General features: G+C 40.2%; 1 protein-coding gene and 1 pseudogene across 1 annotated transcript in view; both read left to right on the plus strand.

Annotated features, from left to right (window-relative positions):
* Positions 1 to 4,102, plus strand: part of GPR139 (G protein-coupled receptor 139) — a 37,257-nt gene extending 33,155 nt beyond the window's left edge. Inside the window, exon 2 of the mRNA XM_037815351.1 lies at positions 3,042 to 4,102. Coding sequence (XP_037671279.1) covers positions 3,042 to 3,976 — 935 coding nt within the window. The 3' untranslated portion in view covers positions 3,977 to 4,102. The remainder of the gene's footprint in view (positions 1 to 3,041) is intronic.
* A 10,487-nt stretch (positions 4,103 to 14,589) lies between these two features.
* LOC119517249 lies at positions 14,590 to 18,226 on the plus strand (annotated as a pseudogene).
* The last annotated feature ends 8,774 nt before the right edge of the window (positions 18,227 to 27,000 follow it).

Here is a 27,000-nt window from a genome sequence, read left to right on the forward strand (position 1 = left end):
CCCTTTTCTTAGGTAGTGACTTAAAATAGGAATTTTTGTTTACTGTGTCCCGTGGAACCTACCTACCTGGTATCCCCACCCACCTTGGAATAAGTAAAAATATTACATAGTGGTTTAGACCACGGGCACAGGTCCTGGGTTTGAACCCTGGCTAGTTAATATAATCAGTACCTTAACTCTCCACCACTTCAAAATGTTATTTCAATGTGTTTTGGACAAGGGCAAGGAAAGCAATAGACTTTTTCTTAACTGACAATACCAACGTATTAAGAGAACACAGAGTAACTAGAACTCTCATACACTGCTATCGGGAGTGTACAGCCTCTCAACAGAGCAATTCAGCAATGTCTGGGAAAGTCAAAGATAAACATACCATAAAACCCAATAAATCCACCCTTGTGTATGTGTGCTTCTCATGGAGATTCAGATCAAGGTGTTAAATATAGCAGCTTGTAACAGCAAAATCCTGGAACCAATTTAAATTCCTTTAATATAGCTCTTAAATTGTGGAGAGTTCCTATGATGGAGTGCTATGCAGTCATTAAAAATGCGCGGTCTCGGTCTGCATGTGTCAACAAAAACAGGTCTCAAAAGCATACTGTGGAGTCGACTGTGGAAAGATGGTGGGTGGGAAACTCCAGGATTAAGTCTTTCTGCCAGAACAACAGGCAGGAACTGAGTGAAACAACTATTTCAAGACTCTGCAGCCCAATAGTATCCAGGGAAGAGTGGGAGGAAGAGGCTGGCAAAGTACCCTAAAGAGCAGTGAAATGCTCTCTGGATGTTGAAGTTACGGGTGCCCAGCCCCCACCCTTGGGGCAGGTCACCATGGGTCAGGGCCCCTGGCTGACTCCCTGGGGACAGAAAGGGACACAGCAATCCACTTCTGGACTCTGGGGGCCCGGCTCTGAGGGCCTCCTGGTGGCCACGGTTCCAACCCTACCCGGGACAAAGGCACTGAGCAGACTGAAAGATGGGGGAGGGCTGAGAGGTATAGGAAAATTGTATGTGTATGTTATTGAAGCCAAGTTGGTATCAAACTAATAAAATTGTTATATATTTAGGATATTAAATTTTAACCCCATGGTAACCATAAGGAAAATAGATAAAAAATATATCCAGATAGAAATTAGAAGGCACTCAATATGGTACAACACAAAATATCAAATAAATATAAAAGTAGGCATTAATGGAAGAAATGAAGGACAAAAAGGGTATAAGACTCACAAAGACTAAATAGCAAAATGGCAGAAGAAAGTCCTGTATTGTCAGTAGTGACTTTAATGTAAATGGATTAAACTCTCCAGTCAAAAGACAGAGATTGGCAGAATGGATAAAAAAGCATGACCCAACTGTTTGCTGTCTGCAAGAGACTCACCTTAAATTCAAAGCCACCCAAAGATACTCAGAAGAATTGAAAGCAGGAATTCAAACAGATAATTGTACACCGATATTTATAGTGGCCTTATTCACAATTGCGAAAAGAAATGAAAGCAACCCAAGTGTCCATCAACCGATGGAGAAACAAAATGTACTATGTACACACAATGGAATATTATCCAGCTGTAAAAAGGAATGACGTTCTGATACATGTGACAACATGGATGAACCTTAAAGACATCATGTTGATTGAAATAAGCAACACACAAAGGGCACATATGGTATGATCTCGCTGATACGAAATAATTAGAATAAGAAACTTATAGAGTCATAATCTAGAATATAGATGACCAGGAGTGGGAAGTTAAGGCTTAAAATGTACAGGGTTCCTATTTGGAATGATGGCAATGTTTTGGTAGTGGATGATGGTGATGGAAGCACAACATTGTACACATGAGTAACAACGCCAACTTATATATCTGAATGTCATTAAAAGAGGAAAAGTTAGGATGTATATATGGTAATGGAATAAATTTAAAAAAAAAATCCATGGAACTGCACTACACAAACAGTGAACCCTAAGTTAAATCATGGACTATTGTTATAAAAATGTGCTTTCATCAATTTTAACAAAGGCACCACACCAATGCAATGTGTTAGTAATAGGGTGGTGCATGCGAATAGGGTGGTATATGGGAATCCTGTATTTTATGCATGATTGTTCTGTAAATCCACAACTTCTCTAATAAAAAAAAGTTAAAAAAAAATACATGCATAAAACAATGTCGAGTGAAAGATGCAACATGTAGAAAGATGGTTTCAGCATAAAAGAAGGTAAGAGTATGCAACGGTGGTCCTGAAGGCTGCACAGTGCCTGCAGCACTGTGGTGGCCTCGAGGGAGAGAAGGAGGGAGGGAGGGAAGAGAATGGGAATGGAGCAATTTCAGAGCATAGATTATTCCTTAACCGTGATTGCCTTCAGGGAAGACAGCTTTAGTAACTGGAGAACAAAAGCAGAGGGGAAATTTACTTTTCTCCATTACTTTTAAAAATTATGTACCATGTGCATATATTCCTTACTACAAAAATAATTATAATTTATTTTTAAATTATTCTAAAGGTCATGATCTTTTTAGCTCCTTCAATTCTAAATCCACTTCAAGAGGAAAGATCCTAAAATCCAAGTTCTAAAAAGGTTATAGTGCTCATAGTTAGTCTCCTAACTGAACATGGAAAAGCAGGGAAAATCATCCCAACCCCATATTTTCCATGCAGTCATACAAAAGAGCATGGGATTTAGAGTCAGGGGGTGTAGATTTGGTCCCTTTCACAACAACTTTCTAGCTGTGTGGCTCTAAACAAGTTCCTTAAGCTCTCTGAGCCAGTTTCATCTCTACAGTGAAGAAAATGGAAGCACCACCTCTCATGTTGTGTGAAGAATAAACTACAATATGGGCACAACTCTGTAAAATAATATCCAGATGTTTGCATGAGATGCAATTGGTAATATGGAGATTGTCCCTCAAAAGCTTTGGTTCCATCCCTTTGACTTCCATGAGAATGCCCCAAGAACCATACTTAGGAGAGGTGCCTAAGGCCTCTGGGGTAGCCAAGAAGTCATCTTTGCTTTAAAGATAAACCAGATTCTCTTCCCTCCACAGCAAACATCCTGACGGTGATCATCCTGTCTCAGCTGGTGGCCAGACGGCAGAAGTCTTCCTACAACTATCTCTTGGCACTTGCTGCTGCTGACATCCTGGTCCTCTTTTTCATTGTGTTTGTGGATTTCCTGTTGGAAGATTTCATCTTGAACATGCAGATGCCTCCGGTCCCAGACAAGATCATAGAAGTGTTGGAGTTCTCATCCATCCACACCTCCATTTGGATTACCGTCCCATTAACAATTGACAGGTATATCGCCGTCTGTCACCCACTGAAATACCATATGGTCTCCTACCCGGCCCGCACCCGGAAAGTCATCGTAAGTGTTTACATCACCTGCTTCCTGACCAGTATCCCCTACTACTGGTGGCCCAACATCTGGACTGAAGACTATATCAGCACCTCCATGCATCACGTGCTCATCTGGATCCACTGCTTCACCGTGTACCTGGTGCCCTGCTCCATCTTTTTCATCTTGAACTCAATCATTGTGTATAAGCTCAGAAGGAAGAGCAATTTCCGCCTCCGTGGCTACTCCACAGGGAAAACCACTGCCATCTTGTTCACCATCACCTCCATCTTCGCCACCCTCTGGGCACCGCGCATCATTGTGGTTCTCTACCACCTCTACGGGGCACCCATCCGGAACCGCTGGCTGGTGCACATCATGTCCGACGTTGCCAACATGTTGGCCCTTCTGAACACAGCTATCAACTTCTTCCTCTACTGTTTCATCAGCAAACGGTTCCGCTCCATGGCAGCAGCCACCCTGAAGGCCTTCTTCAAGTGCCAGAAGCAGCCCGTACAGTTCTACACCAACCATAACTTTTCCATAACAAGTAGTCCCTGGATCTCACCAGCCAATTCGCACTGCATCAAGATGCTGGTGTACCAGTATGACAAAAACGGAAAGCCTATAAAAGTATCTCCATGACCCCCATAGGTTTGGCACCCAGTGCCTCCATTTAATCCATTTCCAGATAGAAGGGAGTCCCAACCTATGGCTGAACAGCTCTCCTTAAGAGTGCTAACCTGATTTCCTGTCTCCAAAGACAGAGCAACTCTCAGGCTGGTTGGTAGATAAGAAGAGATGGAAGAGAAGAAAGAAAAGCATGAATCTTGTTTTTATTTGTGTATTCATTTTCACACGCCAAGGTGACAGCAAAAGTCACTTTGAGGATGCCATTAGAGGTTGTGTCATCATCCTGTGATCAGTAAGGACATACAGTAGAGAAACAGCCTGGGACTTAGCCCTGGCACCAACCACAATCACTGGGAACTACTCATGTATGTCACGCACCAACCACAGTAGCACTCTTCTCCCAGAAGTTGGGGTCATCCATCACCTCACTCTGCTGTTCCCAGCAGCCAACAATGCCGACCAGCTCTGGATTTTTCCCAGGTGCCCTTTGTCCCAGAAGGGTTGAGACCTTGAAGTGGCCCTGGCACCCCGGCTGCTGAATGACACCATGGGAACCAAGGAGTATTGAATCCCATCCAAACCCTGGTCAGAGCTTCTGCAGAAATGCTCCAAACCGACATGACTATGACCTTCAGACCCGGGGTCTAAGATGTAGTCTTTCTATTTGCCGTTATGTATAGATTTTATCTATCTCCTCCAAAATAAAGACCCTGCCTGATGTGTGGGGGGAAAGGAGGAATTCTTGAGCCCAGAAAAACAAAAAATTAAGCCCACTCTTGCCATTGTTTTGATCCATCCCCATATCAGCTGTGTACTACCCTTTACTCAAAAAAAGCTTCTTGTTGCAGTGCAATTCAGGCTTCCCGGAGAAGCCTTTGATGCTTTGAGTTGCCAACCCTGCCTCCTTGCTTGCTGAAGCCCTCACCAAATTGTTTTATGTGAAGTGACTTGGAAATTGGATTTAACATTTGAGGGTCAGGAACTGTTAGTTCTCCAGTGTGAAAGGAGGCGTTCTCAGCTCTGCCCCACGGTCCAGCTAGTGTTGCCTCGCACCCACCAACGAAGGCACTGTTGGCGTGGAGAGATGTCCATTCTGTCTGCTGGTCTACCATTTGATGCACATAGTTTGAAAGGGTGTGCCGGTTCTCAGTGAAGTTATTTAACCCGGAACCTTTGCAAAATGATAAAATATAAATGTATTTATTTATTCTCTTTTTGCCCATCCAAGGCAAGAACGGTTCTAGAATATAATGAACAGGGGCTTCCCTGAGAATTACCACTCATGTCTGCACACGCACATGTACACACACACTTGATTACATTAGGCCCTGTGGATCCAGTGATGTGTCTTGAAAGGGAAATCCATACTGGAGTTCCTCTTAGTTAGTCCCTTTTTTTTTTTTTTTTTTTTCACTTCTTTCCCTGCTTCTCAGCACTTGAAATCATCCCTGTTTTTGAAGAAATCTCCCAATATGATAATGGGATAGCATGATATTTTTGGTGACCAAACAGCTGTCCATCTGAAACACTTGGTTCCTTGTGCCAGCTTTTGACTGCAGTTTTGTCCCCAAAATGGAAGACATGTCTCTCCTTTTGATGGATTTCACAATAAATAAGTAGAGTAGAGAAGGTCCCAGTGTTACACAAGCTATAAACTTCAGGCAATGCCCTCAATACTATCCGAATATAATTTTAGATCATACTTTTTCTGATGATCCTAATTTCTACCCCTTTGAAGTGAATTGCAGTAGAGCCTCAACTTACCCAAGGATTAGATTCTAAAGTTGGCACAAAAAACAAAATCTGGTATAGCCAAAGTTACTTTGCAAAGTCCTTGGGAAGGAGCCATGTTTGAGACCCCATCCCATCTCTTTGAAAACCTAACACAGCGTCGGAACAAGTTGCTATTTCTTTGGTTGAGGATAAGACGGAATTGGCTCACATTTAGGGACCATATTGTGTGATTCTAATGTATCTGAGAACATTAGAACACACTAGTGCAGCAAGATGCTCACACTACAAGAGGCTCCTGGAAGTTGTTCAAGGAAGAGCAGAGTGTTATCTCCCATCTCACACTCTTCAGACTAGGAATGGAATGATGGGCAAATTTCCCCATCCCTTAAATTACATTTCTCTCTCTTTGTTTCTTTTTTACCAAGCAGGTGTAGTTGAATCTGTGTTCATTAAATGTGAGTATGATGCGATTCTACCACACCCCTTTATGAATAAACATTGTGACCAAAGTCTCCCTACACTGAATATATGTTTCTTTTATAAACACACAGCTCTGAAAAATGCTAGTTTGAGCTATATGTGAATGAATCAAAGTGCAATATCTATAAAGATGAAGCAATTCCTTTTTCAGAATGTGTGTAAGATAGAAAATATGTATGCCAAAATGAATTCTCTCTACTCCATGTTTTTAATTGTATGTAAAAATTGTCATTGTTTAAAAAAGTAAACACTGGGTGTGTGTTTGTAATGTTATCTTCATACACTCGCTTGTTACTTCTAACAATAGAGACTTGACTCAGTAGTGTGATTGCTTTTCCTTCTGATTATATTTTATATTTTGACAAACAATATTTAAAAGAGGTCTGCATCTTGAAGTCACTCCAGTGAATTGTTGTCTTCTGGTTAAAATGCATACAATGCCCAGCAGATTCGATAATCTAAAGACATTATTTATTATTATTTATAGTGATGATTATGGACAATAATGAAAAGTTTTTTTAAAAAAAAACTTTTAAGCCTCTTCTTTCAGGCCAGTTTTGGAAATAAAGCCTTGAATTTTGAAGCCTGTCATGTAAACAGCTGCTGCTGATGGCACTGAAGCAATTGCCTTATACTGGGTTTTTGTGGTGCCTCTTCAAAGACTGTTAACTCTCATCCCTCTTTCTGTATGATTTGTGTCCCCAGTTGGACATGCAGTAATGCTACACAAGTACATGCTGTGTTTTTTTTATTGAACAATTTGAGGGCTGAAATGTCTCACAGGGAAGGAAATGAGGGAGATGACAGACAAACCATAAAAACAGTCCATGAGAAGGCACGAACTTCCGTTTTGCGAACACCCTGCAATTGGAAAAGATTACTTTGCACAGTCGGTGCCTACACTCCAACATGGGGAGCCTCTCTGAATTGTACAAGACTCCAGTGTTGGCTACTCCAGTTCAAAGAGTAGGAGGTACCATAAAGAAATAGCAAATGTTCATATTTTCTTAATTATATAATATATTGTGTTTGGACTTGTTTGTATAATAATAAAATTTAATATGGTGCACACTTGGTGTTTGGTATTTGCATATATATATGAGTGATTGCAGAACTCTGATTCAAATTTTTAAAAGGCCGTTTACATTGTACCGGGTGCTAGAATGAGATCTGAGTCTCACCTGCTTTAGGTTTACCAGATATATTTCAAATTTAAGAATTATTCTTCCTTTAATCCTAATTTAGGGAGCTCACTGGGTTTAAATCTGAATTATCTTCTGACTGCATCCTTTACAAGTCTTCAAGATAAATGGTAGCCATAGTCTATGTGGACATTTAGTGCTATGGCTAAAAGCATGGACTTTGGAGTCAGAGAAGCATGGATTCATGTCCCAGATCCACGCTGAGCTAGTCTTTAAAGAACTCTGAAAGGGTGTCCACATCTAGAAAATGTCACAAAATTTAATTTTCCCAGTAGCCTGCAAGATGAGTGGAAGCTCTCATGGTCAGGAGCCCAGCTGTGTGACCTTGGGCAATATCCTCAACATCTCTGAGGCTCAATTTCCTCTTCCTAAAATGGTAGTAGCAATAATTCCGGTACATACCTCCTGGGTGATTATTAGTAGGAGAGCCAAAGACAGTCTCTGATTGTGCATCGTTTTACGGGTGAGGATACTAGGCCTAAAGAGGTTAATGGTTTTGTCCAAATCATCTAACACTTCATCCAACATCATTGCCACTCTACCTTATTGCCTTCTCTGCAATATTCTGACTCTTCCCACAAAAGATCTTATCATTTTTGTGTCCTTCCTAGAGTTGGGTATATTGCATGGTTTTCTAGCTCTTCAAAGCCAGGTCATCCAAGCATGAAGTATATTATAACAGCATCATAATTAAAGCACTTGGCTTGACCTTTCTCTGTGAGATAGACTTTTTTTTAATTGACTCTAAATCCTAACCACAGCTCAGAAACTAGCTATGCATTTTCCCACACAAGCCACCATCAATTCTGAAAGCCACCCACAAAGTATTGTCACAATCTATCTTTGCATCAACTTGAAGAATGCAACTGACTTACAAGTTGAGGGGGAATTACAGAAAAGCAAAGAATTTGCTGAGAGGGTTGCAAACTGAAGCCATTAGGCATGGCCACAGCATCCTCATTAATTTTGTTCACCAACTCAGGGAGGCAGGATAAAAGCAAGTTGATGAAGGTTGGACTGTTAAATAATGATCCTTTTATTAATGCACTCAGCTAAATGTGATGGCTCAGCCTATACAGAGGGTGTGCAATTAACCCACGTACTTGCCAGACACAACCCTGGGGATAAGAGGCTCGTGTCTACTGGGATAAATAGACACTGTGAATTTCCTGGGTTTATTGGGAGAATGTGTCACTGTCATGCCAGAAAAGGAAAAAAAAAAAAAAACCTTTTCTGATTAAAAAGGAGCAAAACAGAGACGAGAAATGCCTTCTCATCAACTCTCTGGATGAGAAGTGACTGTGATTGTGGAGCTTTGTTACCTAGAGAATGGCAGTAAGGTGATATTTCTCTCCGCTGAAGGTGGAACTAGAGGGACTAAGACTTAAAACACAGTGTGAGGAATATGGATTACACCCAAAGAAGAAATCTTTAGAATGAGGTCTATTAACTCTGTAAATGGTGTTCTGTGGGAGTTCTGAGAATCTGCTTCTCTGGATATATTTCAAATGGATTGTATGTCAATCAGGGTCTTAGCAGAAACCAAATTTGATTCCAGTGGTTTCAATGAAAAGACGTTAACCAAGAGACTGTTAAAACGGTGGAGTAAGAAAAGCTGCAAGGGCTGATGAGGACCCTCAGAACTAGAAACCTCCCTGGGTCTGATGGGGAGCTCCTCCAAGAGCTGGATCTTTGGAGGGGAGCCTTCCAGCAAGATGCCATACCACTGCCAGAGATACAATGCCAGAGAGAAAGGAAGGGATACCCCATTCTCTCTCTCCCTCCCTCTGATGTCATCTGGTGCCTCCCACTGGCCAAGCTCAAACAGAAGTCGGCCAACAAACCAGTGCATTATGCAGCCCCCAGTGGCCAAATGCCAGGGTATAAAGGAATGAAGAATAGATTGAGGGTGAGGCAAGACAGGAAGCAAATGCAGAATAACCAGCAAAGGTTAGATTCTTATTTCACTATCACTGAATGATTAGAGTGCTGGAGAGGGTCTTAGAGATGATCTCACAAAAAAGATCAAATAAAAAAAAAAAAAGAAAGAAAGAAAGCTACAGTCCAAACGTCCCCTTGCCCAAGACCCCACAACCTAGATATTGGTAGGGCCTCTTTCCAATGATTTTCCTGCAGTCCTTTCCCCAAAACATAGGCTAGATTATATAATGTCATAAGCTTGCTTTCCAACCTTCACAGTCAGAAAATACTTATATTAATCTCAGCATCTCCAAGGAGCAGACTATTAACTTGAAAATGTTTAGAGATGGAAAGGGAGAGGGTCAAAGGAGTGGGCACTCATTTAACAACCACCATGTCCCAGGCACTCCTACGCTCATTCATTTATTTGACTACTATTAATTGAAGTATACTACGTGCCAAGTTATAGCCTAAGAACTGGTGATTCATCAGTGAACCACACAGATAAGGCCCCTGCCCCTGCAGCTCATGCATTCTAGTGGAACAGACCGATAATACACAGGGAAGCAAACAAGATAATTTCAGATAGTGATAAGTGCTAGGAGATAAATAATAGTAAGTGACTGGGATTGGGCAGGAGCAGCATTAGATAAGCTGATCAGGGAAGATCTTTTTGAGAAGGTGGCAACAGGACTGGAACCCAAATCAAATAGAGACAGCCATGCAAACAGCATTCTGTGCAAAGGGACCAGAAAATACAAATATCCTAAAATGGGAATAACCTTGAGATGTTCATGGCAATAAAAGAAAACCAGTAATTCTGAGGCACCGTGAGCTGGAGGAGAGTGGTATGGGATGAAGCAAGGAGGGGCAAGCAGGAGCCAAATCATGTAGGGCTTTATGGTCCTTGATGAGGAACTTGGTGGGAAGCCATGGGAGAGTTTTAAGTAAGGAAATGATGTGATCTTCTTCTCTTATTTAATCCTCACAACAATTTTTGAAAGGAAACATTGTTAGCCCCATTCTCCAGATGGAATATCTGAGCCTCACAGGGTTTAAATTGAACTTGTACAAGGTCACAGTGAGCAACTGATGGGTTGGATTTAAGTCCAGTCCTGTGTGGTTACAAGGCCACTCACCAGGCTCCAAGGGAAAGTGATGTGCTTTCGTTGATGTATACTCTCTCGTCCCTGCATTAGCAGCTTAGTCTCATTAGCCTTTTCATCATCCAAGGGTGATATTTAGGCCAAAACCATTCTCTAATTCCATTGATGAGGACAGTCAGGGATCATCAGGGCATAATATTGCATGGTTCTATTCCATGACCCAATTCATGCATCTGATGGAATCTGGCAGAGTAGCATATCAGCCCTACAAGACTGTAGATGAAATAATGCAGACTCTACTGGCAGGCAAGGCATAAAATATGTTTATTTTTAAAAAAGCTTTAATGCACCACTTTCAGTAATAAATATTTTCAATGCCATTATTTTGCAAATGCTTTTATATACTGATGTCAACCCTCAGCCTTTTTCCAGCTTAGGCACGCTGGCCCTTTAAAAAAGCAATTGCCTGTGCTGCTGTCCAAAGTGCTGAAATAATTTGATTTTATGCATGAAGATAAAAGTGTGCGGCTCCCCACCACCCACCCCCATCCCGCCAAAAAAAAGAAAGAAAAATGAATTGGGGCAGCATTATTTACCTTGTGATAATATTTAAAGATAGGATTTCTTATAGAAACAATTTCCACCAGAACCTCGCTCCTCAAACTGTCGTCCACCCACCAGCAGTAGCAGCAGCATGGGCACCACCTGAAAGCCTGTAAGAAATGCAGAATTGCCAGGCCCTCCCCAGCATGTTGATCCAGCATCTACATTTTTACAAGATCCCCCAATGATTTGTATGCACACTGAAGTTGGAGAAGCCTGGACTGGTGCACTTTTAAACAGAGGTTTTTCTCCCCTAGGGAGCTTTTGAAAATCCAGTTGCCTAGGGTGAAATCTAAGCATCAATATTTTTTAAAGATCCTCAGATGATTCCAGTGTGCATCCAAGATGGAAAACACTGATTTACTTTCAAAGAAAACTTTATATCACTAGCAAAATGGAAAACCTGCATCATCTGCCATAAATAGAAGGAAACCATTTAAAAAAGGAGCAAAAATTTTGAATAAATTCTCACCATATACTATTGTCTAACCTGATATCTACTCCCTTTTTGTTAAAAACAAAAAAATGGGGTTAAGGGCCTACTATCACCTACTAAAGCTTTCTTCTTACCCTAATTAGAAGGATTGACAGCAAATTAAGAAGGGAAACTTTTTTTTCGTAGTTTGCTTCAATGTTACCTGAAGCCAAGACTTGTGCCATCTAAATCCACTCATATGACTCTGTGTTAGAAGCATCATGCTTTGGGAAACATTGATCTATTAAATAAGGAGTCTTCAGCAGCTTCTTAATTTTAGTGATTTCTGAGCTTAGATGTACTTTAGAATCACCAGGAGGATTTGTTTGTTTGTTTGTACTTTTTAAAATTTTTGTCCAAGTGCTACAGCCAGATGAACTAAAGTACACCCTCTGGGAATGGGCCCAAGGCAATGGAATTTTTAAAAACAGTCTCAAGTGATTCTGATAAGCCATTGAGATTGAGAACCACTTCTACTTGATAACACTTGGTTGACAATAAGAACTGGAAAAGGACAAAAATAGCTCGCCCAAATAATCTCTCATTTGGCCATTTCACTAGTTCAGACCAAACTTCCCCATGGGGTTGAAGTTTCATCGTGTGTGCATTTCTCACTGTTGCGCTTTAAAAGGGCTGAGAAAATTTGCCCATATATCCTCTCATTCTGAATTTGGAACCAGTTGAGAACTAGAGTCAAGAAACCGATTGCTGGAAATGAATTATCAGCTCTATTATGTTAAAAGTGGATTGGAGGACCTCGGTTGAATGCAGAACCAATGGACTTCCCACCCAACCAGTTTAGATCTTGGGCCAAATACCCACAAGACAGTCTGGAGCTGCATGGAAGACAGTTACCCAGACGGTTGCAAGCAGGACATCTTCCTCCCAAGTATGGCCCTGATAGTGATGCCCATGAGAGATGCTCTGCCAGAACCTCCCCTGGAAGCCAAGCCTGGACCACAGCTGATTTAGGGTCCCTGCATGGAGGATAGGCATATGAAGAATTTCTTCCTCTTGGGGGTTGACTAGCCTGAGAAACAGAGAGGGAAGGGGGTTTGCTCACATATATTGTACTCCTTCTCCCAATCCTACAAACCACTCAAGGCCCTCCTTCTCCATTGGGAGTGGAGTGAGAGAACAGGGCTGGGGAAAGTTGCTTTTTAAATCCTTCTAAGAGGAGGACCAGGAGCTCTTAAGTTATGGGCAAAGGTAGTGGAAGGATAAAGTGGTTCCTCCTATGCTCACTTCCACATGACCCAGGGAATTTTACAGATGTAGCTCAGAGAATTTCACAACCCACAAGGAGGCAGACAGTCAGATGTGTTGTAATGTTAAGATAATTAGAGAAAAGGCAAGAAAAGATCTTCCTGATCCCCCCGGTGCCTTGTCACCCTCAACGTCGGGCTGTTGAGTGCCTCCAAAGGCAGATTTCTGTCCTGAGGAATAGAGGTTCCCAGTCCTGGTCCCTCATCTCTCCCAGCTGTCATACAATTCTGTAAAAGCTCAAAAATTAAAAAAAAAAATTACTTGACTTTGATTCATAATAAAGATATCAATAGCACCTTTAGGAGGAGAAAAAAGGTGGTACCAAGATCAGACACCTTCAAAGTGTTGCAATGCCCAAAGGCAAGCTCCTGGTGTAAAAGGAATGTGTTTCTTGCAAATCTGGGCTCAAATTCTGGTTTTGCCACTTTCGTGCTGAGTAACATAGGACAGATCTCTTCCAGTCTCTGAGCCACTGCTCCATCATCTATAAAATGCGAATATGAATAATAACAGTACTGACTTTTAAGAGAGGGTGGTGAAAATTACTTATAATATTTGCAAAATGTCTGGAACACATTTATATTTTTGAAAAAGTATATTATTTAGTTCCCTGTAGTAGGGACATGAAGGAAATTTGATCTGCTCTGAGAAAGTTGATCCCCTTTTAGACGACAGAGCCGCTCACAGGAAGAAGGGGTTTAGCTATGTCATATTCCAGTTTTCTCTCCTCTCAAGTGGAGAAAACATATCATTTATAGCAGTCACCCAGTGACAGTGCCTGAAAAAGATAGAGCATCAAGGATTTGGAAGAAGGAAGCCAGCGCATCTGTCACTCCATACCCAATGTCGATACCATGAAATGTGGTTTCCAATTTTACCCTAGCTCTCTCTCTCAAACAGTTTCCATCCACTGCTAATCTCCAGAGTGAAACTTCAGCCTTCAGCATGGGGTGATGTGACGGCAGCTGCATAAAGGCCACTTGCCCATCTCAGCAGGACTTCGATGTCTCAGCTCCCAGTGATGAGAACAGGGAAATTCGTCCTGCTGGTGGGTGAGGGTTGATACAGGTGACCTGTCACCACTGTGTCAAATATGCCTCTAGGACTCTGAGAAAGGACACAAATATTCCTCAGCTGGAGACAAGGGCTTCTCGTTATTGTAAATTAATCTTGTAAATATCTGATTTATAAGAGGCTGCAAGGAAATGATTCCCTGTTGCTATATGTGAGTGTCACTTACTTTATTTGTCTGTCTGGGGCATGGTGATGTGCCCTGACGTGGCTTTCCCAGTGAGGTCTGCAAGAGAAAGGCCACAGTCATGAGGGGGAAATACAGGGTCTTCCCCAAAGGGTGAGGTCATCATAGCGTCTGTCATCCAGGGAAGAGGCAGGTGCTCAGACAGAGAAAAAGGAGATAGGTCTGGAAAGGTGGAAGAGAGGGCTCAGTGTCTCTTTGTCTTGATTTGGACAGTCTTTGACCTGGACAGTCTAGAAGTCTATGATAATGTTCTTGAGGAGATGCTGAAGGTGGGGAATGTAGCCAGAAGGCGAAGGATTGAGCTAGGCTAGTGTTCCTGGGACCCCGTTAATGAGGCTGGTCTACCTGGAGAAGCAGCTCTCCCCTTAAGGTTTGCTGGTTTCTTCCCATAGTCCCAGACCTTTAGCAAAGTCCTGTTCAGATATTCCATCTTGCCTCAGCTGAACTGAAATGTTAAATAAGAGTGGACCTTCCCCCAACCAAGGCCAACACGGCTATAAAATTGGGCACCCAAAGGAGACCCCTCAAGGGAAAGTGAATTGAGCCTAGAGAGCCCACGGCACCATCACCCCCTCCTCAGCATGACGGTCAATCTATGGCTACCCACGGATGTAATGATTTCATCTCTCTCAAGAAAGAGGGAATTGTCTTACAGAGGCTTTAAATATTTTTGAGATGGATAAGTCTCACCAGCCTCTCTGGGTCATTGGATTTCAAAAATTGCCCAGTCATGCCTTATCTCTCAAGTGGCAGAGAAGACTCCAAAGAGGTGGTTCCCCTTCTTCTATCTCCCTCCCTAACCAAGTCAGAAAAGACCCTCAAGGTCAATGTCACTTCTCTCCCAAAACTTCTCTGCCAAGATTTCTGCTTCCATAAAAATTTAACAATGAATGAGATTGGGGGAGAAAAGAAGAAGAATGGGAATAGCAATTAAAATAAATCTTCCAAGTACCAAGGCCAATCTCAACCCATTATCTTATCGTTTCTTTGTTTCTTCTGTTTCTACAGAACAAAAAGCAGTCATTTCTCTCCATTTCAGAATCTTCTGTAAACTTGAAGGGAGTTCTTGAATTGTATCATTTTCTTCTCTAATCCAAACAATTTCAGTAACACGTAAATTTACCTCCAGCATCTTTTCCTCCAAATACTGCAGTAATTCCTGTGCCTCTTTACAAATAGATACCAAACTATTGCCCACAGGTAATTTCATTGCTGGGAGTCTGTTTTATCTACTTTTCCTAGATGAGACAGGAGGGCAGAGTTTAATCAGGAAAATAAAAGTTAGAGAGTATTTGTTTTTCTTTATCTACAGCCCACTTTCAGATACTAAAACTTTCAGGGACATGCTTGAAGGGATTAGCAGAGTTTAAAAAGTCCTTAAAAACAAATGATAATTGCAATGCAATTGCTGCTACAGAAAGGCCATATCTCACCCCTTCTGTGGAAGCATCGACATTTGTGGAACTCATCATTCAGTGGTCCTTCAGCACAAGCTACAAGATAGAAACATTCATTTGCCACCTGTGCTTTCTTACATATTTGCAAGGTAAAATTCTTATGACATCTGGAATAGTAGGATCACAACAAGCCCACATTTAACTGAATCAAAGGGAAAAGAGTGGAATAAAATGAGAGAGTGATAGAGCGAGAAAGAGAAATAACAATGTATACATACATAGTGAGGTTAGCCTCCCGATTCTGCAACATGAGAATGAGTTTGAGATGGGACACGTGGATTTACAATTGATTCAGTCTCGATTCTCACACACCCCTCAGAGTATGAGCATCTCACCAGGCTGGGAGTGATTCTAGTGGATTTTGCTACATGGATTTGTAGTGGATTTTACACAGACTTTTTCATGTAACTTGACTCCTAAACACAAGGCAACTAGTTCATCTGGTCCTCAATTGAATAAATTTTTGTTTCAATGCAGGGGGATAATTTACTATATACCATTTGTTACTTTATTACTGATTTAAGGGACTTGCAAAGGTGTTATTCAATTTCACCTTACTCACTAATTTTAGAATCTAAACTCCATCAAAGAAGGGTTTTAAACATCCCTTTTAATTCATTTAAAATTTAGACCAGAAATACAAGTTTTCCTTTAAGGATCTTAAACAGTTTCTAAATGTTTGCATGTTCCCAACATCCTGATAGAGTAGGTGTTGTTGATTGAGCTACTAACAATTTTCTTAATGAAAATAATAACTTTTTTAGCACTAATAGATTTAACATTTTAATTTTATATTGTGAACATTAAATGTCTTTTCTTTGATTGTTTCAAATGCCTCTGAAAAATCATTCAGAGAATTACCCAAGTCATGAAATAACAATTAGCGTGGAAAATCAATGATGTTTTTAAGTTTGTACCAGTAGAGGTAAACTGCTCAGCAGTGAACTCGCTGAACTCTTCTTAAAGTAGTCAGAATATACAAAAGCTTCACCTTTGTTGAGTCTTAAGATGAACAACCCACGTGATGACCTTGTGGTAGAAATTTAACTAAAGTGATTCCTGACAGTGAAGATGTGACTACTTGAAGCATTCAGTCTTTCTTTGCCACCAGCTTAATGTTACACTGCACCTCTTACTTTTTATTCCAGAAAGCTATGTTCACTGTGCACCACATCACATGGCCCATTCATAATACACATTGATTTCATAGTTTGTATCTTCTATTGTAGCTGGAATAAAATTGTACCCATAGATTGAAATGTGGTGGCAAACGTTAAGACAATTTCTTTGGCACAGCAACTGAAAACCATTGGGTTAGATATTAATATTAATATCCTGGAAATCAGAAGGCATTTATTAGATAAGTAAAATAATGGCAGAGAGATAACATTGAAGGAGAGCTGGTTAGAACAGGGAAAGCCCTGGGCGCTCATTGTAGCTTTGCCATTAACTGCTTGGGTGAACCCACCTCACGTGAAATTCCTCATCTCTAAAATGAGGCAGTTGAATCTAGAAAGATCCATGCATGTATAAGAATTCAGAACAAGATCAAATGAATTCCAAATCCATGATATATTGATTTAAACATAAAAAAGGAAAAAATGCTGAAGGAAAATAGGTGTGGGGCATTTTTTATAATTTTGAATGTGGGTAGCTTTCCATAGTACAACAACCAAAAGCCAGAGGGGAGTGAAAAGACTAATAGATCCAATCATGTGAGAAGTTTAAATTTCTTCATGATGAAAGACACTGTCAATAATTTTTTGAAGAACCATAATTTGAAAAACATATGCACATACCTGAAAAACTAAGAATCAATATCCTCAATCTGTAAAGAGTTCTTACAAATCAAAAGAAAAAGAACACCACTGTAAAAAGTGGCAAAGGATAGGAACAGACAATTCATAAGAAAAGAAACACTGATGATAATAAACACGAAAACAGCTTTTGGCTCTCTGAGCAGCACCTGGCTGTTGGCAAGAACATGTACCTTACAAAAGGTGGCAAACAAGGAACCAAGAAGAAAGTGGTTGATCCATTTTCTAAGAAAGATTGGTATGATGTGAAAGCACCAGCAATGTTTAATACAAGAAATCTTGGGGAAACACTAGTTAAAGGACTCAAGGAACCCAAATTGCATCTGATGCCCTTAAGGGTTGTGTTTTTGAAGTGAGTCTTGCTGATCCGCAGAATGATGAACTTGCATTTAGAAAATTCAAGCTAATTACTGAGGATGTGCAAGGCAAAAACTGCCTAACCAACTTCCAAGGCATGGATCTTACTGGTGACAAAATGTGTTCCATGGTCAGAAAAATGGCAGATGATGATTGAAGCTCATGTCGATGTCAAAACTACCGATGATTATTTGTTTTTTCTGTTCTGTGTTGGTTTTACCAAAAAATGCAACAATCAGATTCGGAAGACCTATTATGTTCAGCACCAACAGGTCCGCTAAATCCAGAATAAGATGATGGAAATTATGACCCGAGAGGTGCAGGCAAATGACTTGAAAGAAGTGGTCAATAAATTGATTCCAGACAGCATTGGTAAAGACATAGAAAAGCCTTGCCAGTCTATCTGTCCTCTCTAGGATGTGTTTGTTGGAAAAGTAAAAATGCTGAAGAAGCCCAGGTTTGAATTGGGAAAACTCATGGAGCTTCAAGTTGAAGGCAATAGTTCTGGAAAAGCAACTGGAGATGAGACAGGTGCTAAAGTGAAATGAGCCAATGGTGATGAGCCACCAGCCCAAAAATCTGTTTAAAATTCAGACAAAATAAAGTCTTATTTGTGATGAAAAATAATAAACACAAAAACGTACTAAAGTTTATTAATATTTAAAAGAGACAAAACTAAAACAATATAAAGTTATCCTATCTTTCCAGATGGCACTGACACCCACTGTTGATGAGGGGGTGGGGAAAGATGCACTCTCACGCACTCATCGCATTAGTAGTGGAAGTGTAAATTCAAATAACCTTGTTAGAAGGAGAGTTATCAAGAGCTATTAAAATTTTAGAATTGCCTATCCACCACTTGAGTCAGCAATTCCAGTTATACGTTTATCTTTTCTAAAAATTGTTGAAAAATTATACAAAGATCCTTGAACAAAGATATTTCAGCCTTGTTTCATAACGAAGTATTGGAACTATCCTACATGCCCATCAATATGGAATTGGTTGAAGTATTGTACCTGCATAAAATGGAGTATTATGTAAATATTTGAAAATGATAATTAAGATCTGCATGTACTCATGGCTGAGATATCTACATTACATTTTTAAGCAAAAAAAAAAAAAATAGTTGTGTAGTACAACCCCACATTGTTTTAAAAAGAAAAAGTGCATGTTGTGTGTCTGTGTGTATAGTTATAGGTAAGTGTGTAAGATAAAAATGTCTGGGTGACCCCAAACTTAACATGGGAGAAGAAAGTATACTGACAATTTTCAGTATCTAATTTATAAATATTTGACTTAATTAATGCTTTTTTCAATGATTATGATACAATATTTTATCAGAAAACATTTGCAATTTATAATATAAAATGAAATGGTTTTTTTAGATGATTTATGAATAAATCTGAAAAAGAGGCTATTAATTCCTGGGTTAAGTTTACATTACTCAGGAGGAATAGCAAACTTTTTCTTTGGAGACCTTCAGCTTGGTACTTAGTAGCTGTACTCATAAAATGTTTTTTTTAATAGATAGATAAGTGGATGGATGGATGGATGGATAGATGGATGGATGGATGGATGGATGGATGGATGGATGGATAGATGGATGGAACGATGGGTGGATGGGTGGTTACTCAGTTCTCAGAGATAGATTGGTTTCTTTTTTTAAAATCTGAGATAGGTGGTCTTCCAATACTGTCAGGATTATGTCTACCATGACTTTTGAAGTCTGATCCTTACAAACAAAAGACCAGATAAGGAATCCAGATGATGTGGAAGGACAACAACTAAAACAGCTCTGCTTAGCTTAAGACAAAACTTTCCCCACCCTGTGTTCTAGGGAATCCCCATGCACAGTTCTCAATGAACCCAGCCTGGCCTTCAGTCATTCATGACTGAAGATCAAAAGGCAACAAAATTGGCTCAAAGTGTCCAAAGGAGACCTTACGATGAGAAAGAGTCCACCTGGGGAAGCTGCAGTGTCTTTGAAATATCAACTTTTCCCTTTGGCGTATGCGTATGCTGCAAGATGATTAAAGGGATTTAACTGATACCATCTTCTCCCATAGTCCAGAAATGGCTAAAATGTGTAATAACCCAAAAGTGGTCTGGACCATTAATCATAATGTCCACAGATTTTCTTATCTTGACACCATATTCCATGCAATTCCCCTTCAATATTCCTGGAAGTCTTGGAGGGCATTTTGCACATTCTCTGATCATCACATATCACCTCCATGCTGAATCTGCCCCTTCCCTCCTCTCTTGTCCCAGCCACTCCTAGCTGATGTCTCCTGATCAAAAGAACTTCAAAGGACCTCGTTGCTGCCACAACTGTCAGAGACCACCTGAAAAAGCAATGAGGGGCTAAAGCAGCGCTATGCTCCAAACAGAGGTGGGAAACAGTCCCTGTTTCAGGGTGAGATCACCTTGGTGCAATTGGGAGTAAAAATGGACGAAGGCTGTGAATATGAATAGGCAGTTCATAAAAGAGGAAATCCAAACGGCTAAAAATTTAAAGCATGCTCTAGTTCACTAAAATTCAGTTATGAACATTAAAACATCAACAACTTTCACACTTATCAGATTGATAGTAATTAAAAGAAATAGGCAACCTCAAGTGTTGGGAGCATTTGGAAAAGACAAGGGACTTTGGTGGGAGTGAAAATGGATACAAGCACTTTGAAGAGAAATTGGGTGATATATAGAAAAGTTGGTGATGCTTTATTTCACAGCCAAGTGATTCCATTTCCAGGTGTACACTCTAGAAGAAAAATCTCACACAGGGGCTTGAGGAGATGAGTACAAAAATGTTTATAACATTGTTGTTGCATTAGCAAAAAACTGGGAACAGCCTAAATGTTCAGTGAGTGGATAATGGATAAAGAAATGGAATTCTGTTTCACAAAGCAAATGAATGAAATAAAGCTACATGCATCAAGATGGATAAACCTCAAAAATGGAATGTTGAAAGTGGAAGACTACGTTGAGTATTATCCAATTTATATAACATTTATATGCATACATACATTTGGAGAAATGAAACAAAAACATGAATGGAGGAGATAATAAATTCCAAAGTTTTCCTAATGGTTACTTCTGGGACAAAAGGGTGAAAATAGGAAAGAAACAGATACACAATGGATTGCAATTCTATTTGATATGTTTCCTTACTTTAGAAAACTGAAACAAATAAGGCAAGATGTCAGGATATTATATAGATTAGTGTCCTTTCTGTTATTTCCTATGACTTTCTGTACATTTATTTTTATTTTACAATAACGTGGCAGATACAACCCTAAAGTAACCCCAGTGAGTCATGTCATTATATAATACCCTCTTTGTGAGTGGAGGTAGAATCTGTGACTTGTTATTTTTTTTTAATTCAGTTTTATTGGGATATATTCACATACCATACAGTCATCCACAGTGCACAATCAATTGTTTACAGTACCATCATATAGTTGTGCTTTCATCACCACAATCAGTTTTTGAACATTTTCATTACTCCAAAAAAATTAAAATACGAAGAATGAAAGTAAAAAAGAACACTCAAAACATTCCATCGCACCCTATTTTTCATTTAATCTTTTTGTCCCCATTTGTCTACTCATCCATCCATGCCCTGGATAAAGGAGTGTTAGCCACCAGGTTTTCACAATCACACAGTCACACTGTGTAATCTACATAGTTATACAATCGTCTTCAAGAATCAAGGCTACTAGGACTAGGTTGCAATTCGACAGTTTCAGGTATTTCCTTCTAGCTATTCCAAAACACTAAAACCTAAAAAGGGATATCCACATAGCACATAAGAGTGCCCTCCAGAATGACCTCCCGACTCTATTTGAGATCTCTCAGCCACTGAAACTTTATTTTGTTTCTTTTCACTCCCTCCTTTTGGTCAAGAAGATGTTCTCAATCCCACAATGCCAGGTCCATGCTTATCCCCAGGAATCATGTCCTGCATTGCCAGGGCGATTTACAGCCCTGGAAGTAATGTCTCACGTAGTGGGGAGGGCAATGAGTTTACCTGCAGAGTTGGCTGAGAGAGAGGGCCACATCTGAACAACAAAGAGCTTCTCTTGGGGTGACTCTTAGGCACAATTATAAGTAGGCTTAGCCTGTCCTTTGCTTCATAAGGGCAAGCCCCAAGATAGAGGGCTCAGCCTACTAAATTGTTAGTCCTCAATGTTTTTGAGAATATCAGTAATTCCCCTGGTGGGGAAGTTTAATATTTCCACATTTTTCCCCAGTCCTTCAGGAGGGACCCATGAATACATTCTTATTCTCCACCCAAATTACTTTGGGATATATTGGGATTTCACACTAACCCGTACAAACCTACCAGATCTCACTTCCTATTCAAAGTTCCATGTAATCATGGTGTTTGAAAAAACTGATCAAACAAGTCAAATCATTTAGTGTGCTACAGAAAATACAGATCCTGCACCAAGTAAACATCTCTTTTCTTGGTCTCACATAGAAGTTGAAGCTTCAAAGCACAGTCTACATTGCCCTTTACCCTTTGACCTGATTTGCCTTAGTCCTAACTAGATCTGCTTCATTCATATCTCTAATTGAAGTCTGAACTCTTTTTCAGCTTATTAAACAGTTGCTACATGCAGTAATACTGACATTCATAGCTGCCGAGGTGTAGCTCTGAGTCTCAGGTGTGTGACTTGCTTTTAACCAACAGAATACAGCAAAGGTGATGGGATGTCACTCTCATGATAGCATTATATTATATAAGACTCTGCCTCAATGGACTAGAGTGAGAAAGTCTTGCTGGATTTGAGAAGAAAGCTGCCATGTTGTCAGAGAGCTGTAAGGGGGACCACATGGCAAGCAACTGTGGGTGGCCCCTAAGGCCTGATTGCTGTCCCCCGCTGACGCTCAGCACACAGCAGAGGCCCTCAGCCCTACAGCCACAGGAGATTCCCCAGTTGACGCTCCAGATGAGAACTCAGCCCAGCCAACACCTTGGTTGCAGCCTGGTGAGACCTTAGCAGAAGGCCCAGGTAAGCGGTACCTCAACTCTTGACCCACAGAAAGTGTGAAATAACAAATGCAGTTTTCTTTCTGAAAAATTGTAATTTTAATTCAGCTGTCTTCTTCTCCTAAAATCATAAATTTAGAGTCAAGCTGATGCTAATGTCCCCTTTTGAGCTCTGAAGGAAGATTTGCTGATGGAATAGCCCTTTATTCTATCACAGATCACTGTGCACATATATTCTTTTCTTTTAAATTCAGTTTTATTGAGATATATTCACATACCATATAGTCATCCATGGTGTACAATCAAGCGTTGAGAGTTCCATCATATAGTTGTCCATTTATTGTCACAATAAATTTTTGAACATTTTCATTACTCCAAAAAGAATGAAAATAAGAATTTAAAAAAAAAGTAAAAAAGAACACCCAAAGCATTCTATCCCCCCCATCACATCCTATTTTTCATTTAATTTTTGTCCCTATTTTTCTACTTATTCATCCATATCCTGGATAAAGGAAATGTGAGCCACAAGGTTTTCACAATCACATCATGTAAGCTACAAAGTTATACAATCGTCTTCAAGAATCAAGGCAACTGGGTTGCAGGTTGACAGTTTCAGGTATTTCCTTCTAGTTATTCAAATACTTTAAAATCTAAAAAGGAATACCTATATAGCGCATTAGAGTGCCCTCCAGGGTGACCTCTCAATTCTATTTGAGATCTCTCAGCCACTGAAACTTTAGTTTGTTTCATTTTGCTTCTCCCTTTTGGTCAAGAAGATTTTCTCAATCCCGAGATGCTGGGTCCAAGCTTATCCCTGGGAGTCATATGACTTTCTGCATTACCAGGGAGATTTTCACCCCTGGGAGTCAGGTCCCACATAGGGGGAACGGCAGAGAGTTCACCTGCCATGTGGGCTTAGAGAGAGAGGTCACTTCTAGGCAACAAAGAGGTTCTCTGGGGGTGACTCTTGGGCACAATTGTAAGTAGGCTTAACCTCCCCTTTGCAGTAACAAGCTTCATAAGGGCAAGCCCCAAGATTAAGGGCTCAGCCTACTAAATTGTTAGTCCTCCATGTTTGTGAGAATATCAGTAATAACCCAGGTGGGGATGCCCAACATTTCTGCATTTTCCCCCTTCCTCAGGGGGCCCTGCAAATATATTTTTATTCTCTGCCCAAATTACTTTAAGATGTATCAGTATTTCACACAACCCTGTACAAACCTACCAGATCTCACTTCCTATTCAAAGTTCCATGTAATTATGGTATTTGAATAAACTGACTGTACAAGATAAATTATTTAGTGTGCTCCAGAAAATATATATCCTGCACTAAATAAATATCTCTTCCCTTGGTCTCACACAGAAACTGAAGTTTTAAAACACAGTCAATGTCATCCTTTACCCTTTGACCTGATTTGCCTTATCCCTAACCAGATCTGCTTCATTCATATCTCTATGAATGAACTTTTTTTCAGCTTTTTTAACAGTTGTTGTATGTGCTGATACTGACATTCTTAGCTGTCAAGCTCTAGCTCTGAGATTCCAGGTGTCACACAGATACCCAAAGTTCCAGAGACCAACCAGGTTATGAACATAGAGCTCAGCATCTCAGAATTTGAAGATAGCCATTACAACTCAGGAATAGATATGACTGCTGTAAGAGCTTACAATCTAGAGACCATTTCAATAAGCATTCCCCTGAAAAGCTATGCTCTAAGTTTCAATTCTCAGAGTTTACACATTGTAGTTAGTCCATATTGGTGAGGCATTATAATGTTTGCCTTTGTTTCTGGCATACTTCACTCAAAATGCTGTCTACAGGATCCATTCATCTCACTGCATGTCTCACAGCTTCACTCCTTCTTTCAGTTGCTCAATATTCTATTGTATGCACACACCACAGCTTACCATTCTGTTCATCAGTCGATGTACCCTTAGGTCACCTCTATCCACTGCAAATTATGAATACTGCCTCCATAAACACCAGTGTTCAAATGTCCATTCACGGCCTTGCTTTCAGATCTTCCAAGAATATACCCCATAATGAGGTTGCAGGACCTTATGGCACCCACATACTTAGCTTCGTGTGAAACCATCACACTGTCCCCCAGATAGGCTACACCATTCTACTTCCCCACCAACAATAAATAGATACATCCCTCTCTCCATGTTTTCTCCATCACTTATATCCCTGTTTATATTTTTCCCTGCAATTTTATAGATATATATTCACATACCAATCATCCACAGTGTACAACAAATTGTTCACAATGTAACTGTGCATTCATCACCACAATCAGCACGTGAACATATTCTTTACTACGAAAAAAATTTTTCAAAGAATAATAAAAAAGATAGTAAAAAATATACCATACAATACAATCTTTTCATCAAAAGATATGAAAAGACATTTCTCTGAAGAGGAAATACAAATGGCTAAAAAACACATGAAAAAAATGTTCATCTTCACTAGCTGTTAGGGAGAAGCAAATTAAGACCACAATGAGCTATCATCTCACATCAATTAGAATGGCTGCCATTAAACCAACAGGAAACTACAAATCCTGGAGAGAATGTAGAGAAATTGGAACTCTTATTCATTGCTGGTGGGACTGTATAATGAATGGTACAGACACTCTGGAGGACAGTCTTGTAGTTCCTTAGAAAACTGGATATCAAGTTACCCTTCGATCCAGCAATTTCACTTCTCAGTTTATACCCAGAAGATCAGAAAGCAGTGACACAAACAGATATTTGCACACCAGTGTTCACAGTGGCATGATTCACAATTGCCAAGAAATGGAAACAATCCAAATGTCCTTCAGCAGATTAGTGTATAAACAAAATGAGGTATATACACACGATGGAATACTACGCGGCAGTAAGAAGGAACGATGTCGTGAAACATATGACAACATGAATGAACCTGGAATACATAATGCTGAGTGAAATAAGCCAGACACAAAAAGAGAGATATTGTATGTTACCACTACTGTGAGCTCTGTGGAAAAGTGTAAAATAAATATTTTATATTGTAGAATGTAGGGGACCTAGAGATAGACAGCAACTAGTGAAGGGGGAACGATAATCTAGCAAGAACAGATGAGCTATTGAGGGTAATCTCAATGTTAAGGGAATGTTCAGGAATGATTATGGTTTGTAAATTTTCTTGGGTATGGTAGGAACCTGTTGGAAGCAATGTAATTATTTTAGGCTATAGCTTGATGCATGTGTAATGCTTAGCACAGTGCCTGGCATGTGGTAAAATTTTTTTCCTTTCTCCTTGAAGTTCATCACTGACTAATATGGAATCCTCCAAACCTTGCTTTCTCAGAGCTTCTTAGCTGCTTAGAGTCTATTCCACACCACAGAACATTTAATTACACAGAATTGTGTGCCATCTTCCTTGACGACCAGATCTCCAGCCTTCCATAGCACTGAGTGTCTCCTTTGTTGTACTAGTAATAGCTGCAACTTTATTTTTATTTGTGTGATTGATCATTGTAGGCTTCTCTTATTTAAGCTCTGTGAAGCCAGGGACCACGACTGATCTATGAAGTACTCTCAAAATTTCGCACCTATCTGGCACATAGTAGGCCCTCAGTATTTGTGGAATGAACAAAGGAATGAATGAGTGTTTATACTTTGTACTTTTAGTGCCCCAGAAATAAATAGCTCAATTTCTCAAATTTTTACCATCAAAAAATAATAATAATAAAGTCAGACAATAACACCACTACCAAGAATCCCATAACCCTCCCTTATATCCCCTACTCACACACATTTATCTTTGGTATATTGCCTTTGTTACATTCAACAGAAGCATATTACAATGTTAGGTTAACCATAGACTCCAGTTTGCTTTGATTATATTCTTTCCCCTATACCATCCCTTTTTCAACACTTTGCAAGGTTGACATGTGTTCTAGTTTGCTAATGCTTCACTGGAGGATGGCCAATGGTGTCCAGAAAACTTCTGTTAGCTGGGAGGGCACGTGGCTGGCGTCTGCTCCAAAGTTCTGGTTTCAAAATGGCTTTCTCCCAGGACGTTCCTCTCTAGGCTGCAGTTCCTCAAAAATGTCACTCTTAGGTGCTCTTGGGGCGTTTTTCCTCTCTTAGCTTCTCTGGAGCAAAAGTCTGCTTTCAACGGCCATCTTCAAACTGTCTCTCATCTGCAGCTCCTCTCTCAGCTCCTGTGCATTCTTCAAAATGACCCTCTTGGCTGTAGCAAGCTTGCTCCTTCTGTCTGAGCTTATATAGTGCTCCAGTAAACTAATCAAGGCCCACACTGAATGGACGGGGTCACACCTCCATGGAAACTATCTAATCCAAGTCATCACCCACAGTTGGGTAGGGCACATCTCC

Source organism: Choloepus didactylus, chromosome 21 (assembly GCF_015220235.1).
Source record: "Choloepus didactylus isolate mChoDid1 chromosome 21, mChoDid1.pri, whole genome shotgun sequence".
In the NCBI taxonomy this organism is placed as follows: Eukaryota; Metazoa; Chordata; class Mammalia; order Pilosa; family Megalonychidae; genus Choloepus; species Choloepus didactylus.